Genomic DNA, 11,519 nt, shown 5'->3' with positions numbered 1-11,519 from the left:
AGTTCATAGGTAAGTAGTAGTTTAGCTGTCATTGTGGGCCATTTTAAGCTAAGCTAATTTTCCTTTTTGTGCTAGAATTAACCTATCTCATTTGGTTAGAGATAAGTCTTACCCATCCCGTGGACAATAATTATACAGTACCCCTAATGAGAATAACTGGGATCATACCATAAATAATTTGAGGGGGGCCATGCATGGGATTTAGCATTTAGGAACTGCATTCATTAGTAGTACAGGGGGCAATCCTGGGATAAATTTTTTGTTTCCCATCAATAGATCCAAGCTGCACTTGAATACAGACAGAGATTAACTTTGTTTTATGTGGATGGGCAGTCTGTTCCAAAGCAGCTGTATCATCTGTGATATACACCTGACACTTCTGTTGAAATTGCAGAAGAGGTTTATATCCCTAGGCAGAGTACTTCTGATGCCACTGGACTTACTGATCTACAGTAAGTCCATCAGTACTGGGACAGAGGTTACCATGTATGCCAGACACAGGTCACCTCTTAGCAGAGGTTAATTGATTCTGAACTTCTTCTTCAAGGAGTCCTTGACCAATTTGAGTTTCAAAATGTTCATTAATCAGACCAGAAAAAAACATGGGTTAAGTGAAGGTAAGGCTGTTTGTGAGGCATAATTAAATGTCACACAGATTTTGCTAACAGATACAATTTGTAATGAGAGTCAGATGTACTAAATGAGTTGCCACAGCCTTTATGTCTTTCAATTATAACAAGCAACTCAATTCTTATGGCTTAGTGAGTTACTGGTATACAGAACACTTAACCTTCAGTGTGGTATGTAGTCAAAGAAGTGGCATCATCCTCTGGTAAGCACACAACATATTTGATTTTGTGGCTGGCTCTATGGTATATAAAGCCCTATGACACAGGTGAATGGGTTTGATTAGTGGCCTGGAAGTGAAAGGGTTGACCAGGTAGAAAAAGGGATGAAGGGCCAGTGCCTCCTCATCACTCTTGGGTACATGCACCTGGAAACAAAGAGCAGGTGTAATTTCCCCACTGCAGACTACGGAAACTACCATTAAGTGCTTTTCTGGTAGGATGGTGGGGGAAATTATGCTGTCTTACTCTCTTGTGGAAGTGAGGGACAGCCCAATGTAAGATATGCCCATTGCACATCAAACCCCTGGGATGCTGTAAACCTAAACAGTGAAGGAAGCTAGGGCACATACAAAGAAAACCCTTGAGTATAGCTCCCATGTTTTCCTCTCATCTGCATGCTGGGGGAGGACAGAATCATAATGATTAATGGTTAGCAGGCAGTGGGTGATAAAGTTAAAGATTCTGATTTCATGACAGATGACTGTCATCTGCTATTCATTCCCCTCATCTCCCCACCATTTGAGTACACTGCTGGTTTCTTATCCCACCCCTAAAAATACATGCCATACATCTGTCCCGTTCATTCCTGAATTCTGTTAATATTTCACACCACCACTGTACACTCAGCTAGTGGTCCTCATAAGTTGGCATCCTGCAATGTAATCACACTGTACCTCTTACACACTTATCCTCATTCACATCCTCTCATGTCACTCTACTGACTTCATCCTATCTGAAATAAGGTCACACACATTTTAGCTCTTTTACAATATCACAACAGTAACATTCTCCTTCTTATGTACAGCTGCAACACTATCATTTTTATAGCACAATAGCTACCCTAGGATGACAGTAGAGTTCAAATGGAAGTTTTCATATTTACCTATCTGAAGGCTGGTTTTGTCTTACACCCAGCCATACTGCAGTGCCTCCTTCTTGTGCTTGCCTCATGCAACTCAAAGTGTTATGAGAGCATGCATCCAACAGCAAACAGGCCCAAGAAGGGATAACCTTCTGTTGCTAAATGGTTACTAACATTTCCTCCATAGCCCAGCTTAATACTGGTCCATCCATGCAGTCAAGTTAAGGTGTCCTCTCTTTTCAACACAAGAATGTCAGACCTTAAGAAGACTCGTCTTTCCAACACCCGATCTCCAGATCTCAAGGTCCAGGCTGGACAATCCCTTCAGGTGTCAGACTTCTTCACATAAATGTAAAAAGCATTAGAACAAGTCAAAATGAGTACATACCCTCACAACCAGCTATCACCCTGACATCCTATCCATCACAAGACTGCATGAAGTTGCACATCTCTGATAAGGTCACTTTGTCTGGATTGGATACATTCCACTACGACTGCTTACAAAGATGTAGGGAAGGTGTATACTGTTACCAGAAATAATCTCACCTGCTCTCTAATACCTGCAACTTTCAACAGTCATAGGTTGTAAATCTCTGACAATCGGTGTTGAGGCAGGAAAACATCATTAAGGTAGCTCTTTAGCTTAGTAATCTAATATCCACTTTAGGTTTTTAGAGATTGTGCTAGAACTATGAAAACCTTACCTGGACTTAATGACTTTTCCCCCACATGAAGCAAAGCATTTCTTCTTCACTGAAGGGCTTCTGGAAGGATAGTAATTTTATCATGCAACCAGGACATACAACACTCGCTCACCTTTCTGAGTCCCCTTGCACTACAAAAGCACAAGAATTTAGTAATTACTTTCAACATTCCATCCCCTAGCACTCAGACTTTTTCTCATCTAATGAACATTGTCCGTTATGTACTCCCAAATCATGACAATGTACATAAAAAAGTACTTGTTCCATAAGCAATGAAAACTAATTTAATAAAGGAGGGAAGCTTAATTGTTTGTGTCCCTCCTATATTAAATTAGATTTCAATGCTTATCTAACTTGAACTAAAACTTTGTTTTTTTCCTCTTATCAGCTTCATAAACTGGTGCTTCTGCCTTAGGACAAGAAGATACAATCACCCCACCTCCTTTGTAAAAAAAGGGGCATCCAAAGCATTCTACAAATCTGTATCATTGCTTACTCCTCTTGTTTAGATCCTAGAGTTTGTCATTCATAAGCAACTTCATGACTTCATTACTCCAATATGATAACTTTCAGACACAGCACAGCTTTTATGTACCTACATCATCTTAAACCCATGTTCACCCCATATTCCCGCAATAAGAATGCTATGCACCTGCTTCTGACTAGCCTTCTCTACTGCTCAGTTCTGTACAGTAATGTGCTCTCTTACTTAATTAATAAGTTAAAGGCAGAATATCACAAAGCTGCAAAAGGTGTGTCTGTAATGGGGTTCTGTTCCCACAACTGTTCTATACTCAAATCCTTGGGTAAGCTGAATTAATTACTACAATCTGAACCATGGTGATCAGTACCTTACATATACCCTGTAAGAAATATATGTTGATGACCGATTTATGCTGCTCATTAACGCAAAAAAAGCCATTAAGACTACCTGTGCCTTGAGTCTATGGCTGCCGTGAATTTACTGCACCCTAATCCTTGGAAATAGGCCATCTGCGTCAAAGTTCATTTGTATGAAGAAAGTTGTTTGCCATAAACTTGGCTCTGTGCTTTATCTGCAGTGATGCCCTGTCTACTGATGAGATATTACTTACCAGGAATCGTTGGCTATCAGTGGACTGCACAAATTATTAATTTTTGGCCATTTCTTACCCATCTATGCACTGTAACCTTGGTTATGGGGATCAGTAGAACAACTGCTCTGAGTTTGAATTGACCAAGGTTTGCCTACATATTTTTTTTTTCTTTTTAGTTATTTGCTGTCAGACTGTAATACCTTTGTGGCAGTATCTGTCTGTGAAAGATTTAATTCCTTTCCTCCAAAAAGGGACAGAATTTTGCTTTGAGGAAATTTCAGAGATGCACACCCAAATCGACTAACCCCACTGTATGGGACAGGAAGTCTCTTTTTGCTTAAGGACCAGTATAGGTCCCCAGGTATCCAGTAACGAACAGTATTGTAAAAAGTGTCTACATTTTCTCCACCCAAAACATATATCCTGTTTTTCCAACATACAATTCCTGCAGCAGCAATTCTTCGAGGTAACTGAGGTACTCTGATCTGTCTGCTAACTCTTCCACTTTCATCCAAAAAGACACATTCCCGACAGGCATTACTGAGCTCTGTATCAAGCAGAGAACTGTACTGAAAATTTACTGAATCTTTTGCATATCCACCAATCACAGCAATTCCTGAATCAATGGCAACAGCACCTGCAAGGATACTGCAATGGCTTTCTAGTGGTACCTGGTTCCAAGAGCTTAAACTTACATTGTATATTAAAACATTATTGTGAACAACAGCATGGTTACGTTTCAGGGTTGTACCACCAATAATATAAAGTTTGCTTCTGAAAACTGCACAAGAAAATGCCCTTAGAGGTAGCGGTAACTTATCAACAAGAGCCCAGGTCTGTTTCTTCATGTCAAAACATTCCACAGAATCAAGGAAAGCAGTTTCGTTACATCCTCCTAAAGCATAAAGCTTCTGGTTGAAAGCCAGAAAGCCATGCATGGTTCGTGCAACAGACATTGATGGGTGTTGAATCCAACAATTGTCTAATGGATCGTACTCATGCAGTGTATTTGAGATGGAATTATCCTTATGCTGCCCTCCAGCTACAAATAACTTGTCTTCAATGGCTACACAACCTGGGTGCATTAAGGATTTTAAAGCTTGGATTGTTTCCCATTTCTCCAAAACAGGATCAAAACAGTCAATTTTAAATTCGCAGTCATTTAAGTTAGGGTCCTCACGGACCTGTAAGTCCACACATACTATTTTTTCATCAAACATTCCCATACGAAGTCTCATAGTCTCCCTAGGCCTTACTTCAATATTCTGTAGCTCGTGAATACGTCTGATGGTTTCTTCACACTTCATGGAGTGGCAGATTTCATTTTTTATTTCCTTCATCTCAGTATGTGTTAACAGAGACAGACGGAAGTGCAAAGCTACTTCACTGAATATAGGGTACCGTTCTTCTGGCTGGAAGTCAGCCCAGCGTTTTGCTGCTCTGAACACTTCTAGTTCTGCACTTACAAGCAGACCATCTGCAGAGATGATGTTCACCAGTGTTCTTAAATCAAGGTGCAAAAATTCTTCTTGTAAACATACCAGCTGCAGGTTTTGACTGATAATTCTCAATGCTGCTCTAAGAAGTGCCGTATCATTGTGAATTAAAGCTAAATTGTAAATCCCAAGGCAATTATCCAGTGTCAGTTTGGATATGAGGTATCTGCAGAAAAAGTAAACAAAGAACCATCTAAAATCTCCAGATGAGTGAAAAATTTTAATTTTGGAAAAACATCAACATATGTGCATACATTTAGGTAAATTAAGTACATTTTTTTCAGTCTGTTAAAAATGTAGACTGTTTTATGTAACCTTTTCTGATCCTACTCTGATTTTAACTTTCAACTTTCCTTGAACCATTTTCCTCAAATTTGAACATCCCACTGCAAACTTCCAGGTTATCACTACTCACCAGTCTGAATCCAGGTGGATCAGTGTTAAACTGATACCCTGCTAAATTAGACATTTTTTATTACCCATTCTGTATTACACATGCAAGCTGTGGCAGAAAACTCAGGCAGGCACTTTCAAAATGATCTACAGTGCAGTACTTTGAAGATACCCCACATTTAAACATTTCATCTCCCTCATTTACTCATTTCTGGTATACAAAAAATGTCCTTCTTTTCACAGCATGTAAGAAACAAATATAAAAAGCCCAAAAATTCTTGTGGCAAAGTGGCATAATGCACTAATGACCTCCATCTGACAGTGAAAGTAGGCATTATCATGGGCAGCAAAAAATTGTCTGAAACAAAACACTACCATGTTCTCAGAAAGCAATGCATATTATGATGATGTCATCTGCAAGATTCACAAGTTGAAGACCTTGCTAAGCAACATTTATTACTGCAGAGAAGGGATCAGGTATACAACTGAAAGAAAACACGCTGCCTCTTTGATGACTTTTGCTACCTACAGTGCACTTGACACCCTGTAAAGTGAGTGCAGACAAACAGTGCACTTTAAAGTTCACTAGAATTAATAACTAAAAAAGTGGACAGTCTGATAGAGCTGTACAAAATATACTTACATTAGAACTAGTCTGGATACAGATTAAAAACAGCAAAGCAATCATACAAGTAATGTTAAATAAATAACTGCATTGCCACGGTATGCTCTACAACAGGACATAAATTAACAGCATCAAAACAAAAATATCATGAAAAACTAAAAACTACAGCAAAGTGAAGTGCAGTACGCATTTACCTGTCGCTCTGTAGATTTCTATGTAAAACACGAAAAGGACAGATCAATATGTGACTTGCATTATATAATCAACCCTTAGAACTCTGTGTGTGTATGTGTGTACACATATGCACGTGAGTGAGCCCCCAATCTTCTCTGTATTTCATGCTCCTTGAAATCTCTGCTTAGAATTGTATTCTTAATGCTGTGATGTAACAGATTTATTACACACTTGTTAACCACATCTCAATGAAGGCCAGGGAGAAAAGTGACACACACTGACAGTAAAATACAGCATAACACATAGTCAAAAATTACATAAATAACAAAACTGTAAAACATTAGCTTTAAAATAACACAGATATAAACAACATGCAAGATAAAACAATAAGAAGTTAAGTACTCACCATAACGTTCCATGTTTGCTGTCCATAATCTCACCATCATTCTTGCTGGTTGGGGTCAGAACGGAGCATCGGTTCTGACTCGGCCCATTACAAAAGCTTGAGAACTTCCACTGGCTCGAGGCCATACCCTATCCCATCATGCTTAGGGAAGATAACCCAGATCTTGTTTGCAAAACAGTAACACATTTGAAATCATATACAAAAACCCAATGGTAATAGTCATTTGCCTATGTCTCAGAGACAAGAAGGGAAACAGAGAACACAATTTACAACTAATAAAAATTTCCTTTCGATCCTCCAAGAGTGAAGGTTGGGGGAAGGAGGGTGGGACAAGAATGAAGGCGAGATTATGGACAACAAACAGGGAACATTATGGTGAGTACATAACTTCTTAATGTTATGTTGTCCTATCTCACCTTCATTCTTGCTGGTTGAGACAGCGTCCCTAGTACCTTCTTTCTTGGGTGGCTCAAGGGAATAAACTCTTCAGAACAGTGGAACCAAAGGAAGCCCTGTTCCAGGAGGCCACATCTACAATGTAATGAGTGACAAAGGTATGAGGTTTGACCCATGTGACTGCAGCACAGATTGAGTCCATAGGTAATCTGGCCTGAAAGGCGGTCGAAGTTCACATAGCTCTTGTTGAGTGGCCTCTAATCTTTCCCGGCAGTTGTTTATGTTGAGAATTATATGCGTGTGTAATACTGTCAAGTAAGCCATTTTGATAAGGTAACTTTTGATATTGGTGCACCTTTCCTGTTATCTGAGAAGGAAACAAATAACTGGGCAGATTTTCTAAATTCCTTTGTTCTACGCAAGTAGAAGTGTAGATGCCTGTGGACATCCAATTGGTGTAGCGAATACTCTGCCTTGTTGCCATAAGAAAACAGGCAGGTCAATGGATTGATTCAAGTTGGTCTCAGAACATACTTTGGGAAGGAATGAAGGATTCACTCTAAGAGAGAGACTGCCTTTGTAAAAAACTAAATATGGAGGGTGTATGGACAGAGTTTGAAGTTCTGAAACAACCTTCTTGGCTGAAGTAATGGCTACCAGAAAGGCTGTTTTCCAGGTTAGAAATTTTAGTTGGCAAGAGGAAGCCGGTTCGTATGGTGGAAGAATCAGAGCAGACAGTATCAAACTGAGGTCCCAAGGAGGTGGTGGTTCCCATATTTTATGCCTTAGTAAAAATGTACCTCTCAGGAAAGCTTTGCACAATCTGTGAGACATTATTTTGATCCCATGTCTCCTATGTGGTAGTTAGACATGGCAGCTAATTGTACTCGTATGGTAGCTGCTGCTGTGCCTTCATTAAAAATTTCTGCTAAGAAATCTAAAGTTGTACTGACGGGACTTAAGGGGTCTATGTGATTCTGAGAAGCCCAACAAGAAAATTTTCTAGTTGTTGTCTTATGAGATGAAATTAGAATGCGTCTCAGGAAATGGAGCAGCCAAGCTGTCAGTTTGAGGGTTTGGATAGAGGGACCATCTAATCAGAAGATCTGGTACCAGGTCCAGAATCCACGGCTCTTCTCGGAGATAGGGCCATAAGAAAGGAAAACAGATTTCACGAGGCCGGTATGGAGCGAAGATTAACCTGCAACTCAACAATTTGTCTTTCTGTAAAACTTTGGGGATTAGAGGAAATGGAGGAAAGGCATAAAGGAGTCCCGGGGGCCAATCGTGAAAGACTGCATCCCTTGGTGACTCCCCCGAGGGGGGGTAGATTAGGGAAAGGTAACTGCTGCATTTGGTGTTCATGGACATGACAAACAGTTTGCAGCAAGGCTGGCCCCACTTGCGAAAAATCTGGTTCGCAATTTCCTGTTTCAGGGACCACTCGTGAGTTATTAGAATTGCTCTGCTCAATTTGTCCGCTATCACACTGGATTTCCCCGGAATATGCACTGCAATCAGAAAACGTTGAGAAGAGACTGCCCACTTGCCATACTCTTTGAGCCTCTCGACACAGGGGGTCGGATCTGGTTCAGCCTTGTTTGTTGATATACCACACTGACATATTGCAATTGTACCTGGTAAAAGAGAGTTCTGTAATGCCAGAAGCACTGCTCTCATCTCTAGGACACTGATGTGCAAGTGGTACTTATATTCCTGCCAAGTTCCTTGGATGGTCTTCCCCAGATAATACCCCCCTCCCACCCTATCTGGGAAGCTTCCGTGGTCACTGTGGCTACTGGTTGAGGGAGAGTGAATGGCCTGCCTAGAGTTACCTGTGTGGATTGAAGCCACCAACATAGGTCTTTCTTGCAGGAGTCTAATGAAGACCTTGTTGGACATGGGTAACTCTTATAGGTTCATAGGTTCATACTAGGCTATCTGCCCCAGGGCATTTATAAGCCTAGCCAGAATGTGTTTGGCTTTCGCCACCCATTTTAAATTTGTTTTGCTATGCCCTTTTTCGAGGTTAGTATACTGTGCCTCTGTCTAACAGTGACACAGAAGTGATACCCGGGGTAAACCTACGATCTCCCATCCACTCATCAAGATTCCTCTTGAAGAGAGTCAATGAGGGACTCTGCCTAACCTGGACTGGGATTTTATTCCAGAGTGAAGGGAGCCTCTGGGTTATGAATCTGTCCCTCCAGCATGTCCTATTTATTTCAGTGCTGAGGTTCAAGTCTCTCGAGTGCGTAGCTCGATGGGATTTGGATTTTTTGAGGTGCAGCATGTACATTAATTCCAGGTTGGACATGGCTTTATACGTCAGGCACAGATCGCCTCTGAACAGGCGGTATGCCACTGAGTAGAGCTGGAGTTTCTTTAACCGGGCAGCATATGGCATCTGTTTGAGCCCTTTGATCCTCTTGGTGAGGTACTTTTGGGGTCTTTCCAGTTGCTGCAGGTGTCTGGTAAAGTACATCCCAAAAGGGGCATTGTACTCAATTATGGGCCTGATGAGGGATGAGTAAAGAGGCATGATGGCGTCCCCTGATCTAGATGTGAATCCCTTCATGATTAGGTGGGCTATATAAAATGTTTTTCTAACCACTTTGGCCACGTGGTTGTCAAATGAGAGATTGCTATCAACTTGGGTCCTCAGGTCCCTAATTACTTCTTCTGTACTTAATGGATTACCACCTATGTGGTAATTTGTGGGCACTTTGTTTTTGCCATAGGGGATGACTATACACTTTTTGGCATTTAGCTTGAGGCCATGGCTCTGGCACCAGTTGTCTGTTTCTATGAGGCCCTTTTGGAGGATGCTTGTGTCGGCTGGAGAGTCGATTATGGCGCCCAGTATGCAGTCATCTGCGAACTTGGTCAGCCACAGTCCTTCCGTGTTGGCCTGTACCTCCGAGAAATATATACAGAACAAGAGAGGTCCCAGGACTGAGCCTTGTGGGACACCACTTGCAACTGGTTTGGAGTCTGACATGGCTCTAGCAATTCTAACTATGTGGGTTCTGTCCTTGAGCCAGTTTGCAATCCATCTAGTGACATAGGGGTTTATATTTAAGCTGGTGAGCTTATCTATAATGCCCGAGTGGGGTATTGTATCGAAGGCTTTTGCGAGATCCAGGTAGGCTGTGTGGACCACCTTCCCCTCGTCAATGGCCTTGGTGACTGTTTCAAAGAAATTAACAAGGTTAAAGAGGCAGGATCTGCCCTTAAAGCTGAACTGGGTAGGATCCAGTGTTTGTAGGTCCCCAATATCTTTATTTATGAGGTCCATGATGATCCTTTCCATAGCTTTGCAGACCAAGCTAGTCAGGCTTATGGGGCGATAGTTTCCAGGATCAGTTGAGGCACCACCTTTATGGAGAGGGACCACTGTTGCTGTACGCCACTCTTTGGGCACATATCCTGTAGTAAGGCTGAGATTGAACAGTAGTTTTATGTTTGGGTTTAGCTCTTCTTGGAGTTCATGTAGGATGCAGCCCAGGACACCGTCTGGTCCCATTGATGCTGTGTTTTTTGCTTTGGAGAGGGCGGCTCTTACCTGAGCATCTGAGATGTCAGGGGGGCAGCACACTGCTGGGATAGATATTTGCCCTTTTGGTGGGGATGGGGGGGGGGAGTTTGCGCTGAACCTGTCAGCTAGGATGTTGGCAATGTCTGTGGGTTTGGTGTATTTTTTGTCATTTTGGACTAATTCTGAGCATATCTGGGAATTACCACCCAGGTTCCTAACATAACTAAAGAAAGCCTTGTGATTATCCTTAGTGTCCTGTGCAATTTTTTCCTCTCGAAGCTGGCCTTAGACAATTTTATGTGTGCCCGTAGTTTTTTGCTAATACTGATCAGTGACGCCTTCCCTTTTTGGGATTTTGCTCTTATCATTTAGTAGCTTCCTCCTTCTATTGTATAGTTTGTTTATGGCTGGGGTCTACCAGACAGGACGTCTGCCTTTGGAGAATTGGGTCTTGGTTTTATTTGGGATCGCATGATCCATGCATTCCTGAAGGTGTTCATAGAATGCGTTTATAAAGGATTCTGCGGTCTGGGCCGTATTTTCCACAGGCCCGGGGGCTTTGAAGGATTCCACCTCAGTTTTGAGGAGTGTGAAATTTGCTTTAGAGAAGTTTTCACTGTGGTTTTCTGGGCAGGCGGTGGGGTCGGGATGTGAATATCCAGTGAGATTAGTTTATGGTCTGATCTTACCAATGAGGGATACACTTCTGGTCTGGAGCATAGAGTCCCCATGTTGGTGATGATCAGGTCCAGTATGTTTTCCCCTCTTGTAGGAGTGGTAACAAGTTGTTCCATAGCATTTGAGTTTATAAATTCTAGGAACCTTTGGGCTAGGGTGTTGGAGCTAGAGTAATGCTCCCAGTCTATGTTTGGGTAGTTGAAGTCGCCCAATATAATGGTGTTTGGAGAGACCTTCATATTTTCCAGTGTTCTCAGGAAGGCCGAGTGGGGTTCCTGGGTTTGGGAGGGTGGTCTGTAGCAGGCTATAAACTGGAAGGCAGT

The 11,519-nt window shown here is 41.7% G+C and overlaps 1 protein-coding gene across 1 annotated transcript in view; it reads right to left on the bottom strand.

Moving 5' to 3' along the window:
- Positions 1-3,347: 3,347 nt before the first annotated feature.
- The window catches only part of LOC122794544 (kelch-like protein 24), a 129,693-nt gene continuing 121,521 nt past the window's right edge, over positions 3,348-11,519 (bottom strand). The window contains exon 5 of the mRNA XM_044063027.1: positions 3,348-5,152. Coding sequence (XP_043918962.1) covers positions 3,667-5,152 — 1,486 coding nt within the window. The 3' untranslated portion in view covers positions 3,348-3,666. The remainder of the gene's footprint in view (positions 5,153-11,519) is intronic.

The sequence above is a fragment of the Protopterus annectens genome, chromosome 1.part0 (genome assembly GCF_019279795.1).
Source record: "Protopterus annectens isolate FY-2018-M chromosome 1.part0, PAN1.0, whole genome shotgun sequence".
Lineage (NCBI taxonomy): Eukaryota > Metazoa > Chordata > Ceratodontiformes > Protopteridae > Protopterus > Protopterus annectens.
Note: the sequence above shows the minus strand (reverse complement) of the source record. Positions and strands in the feature narration are given on the sequence as shown.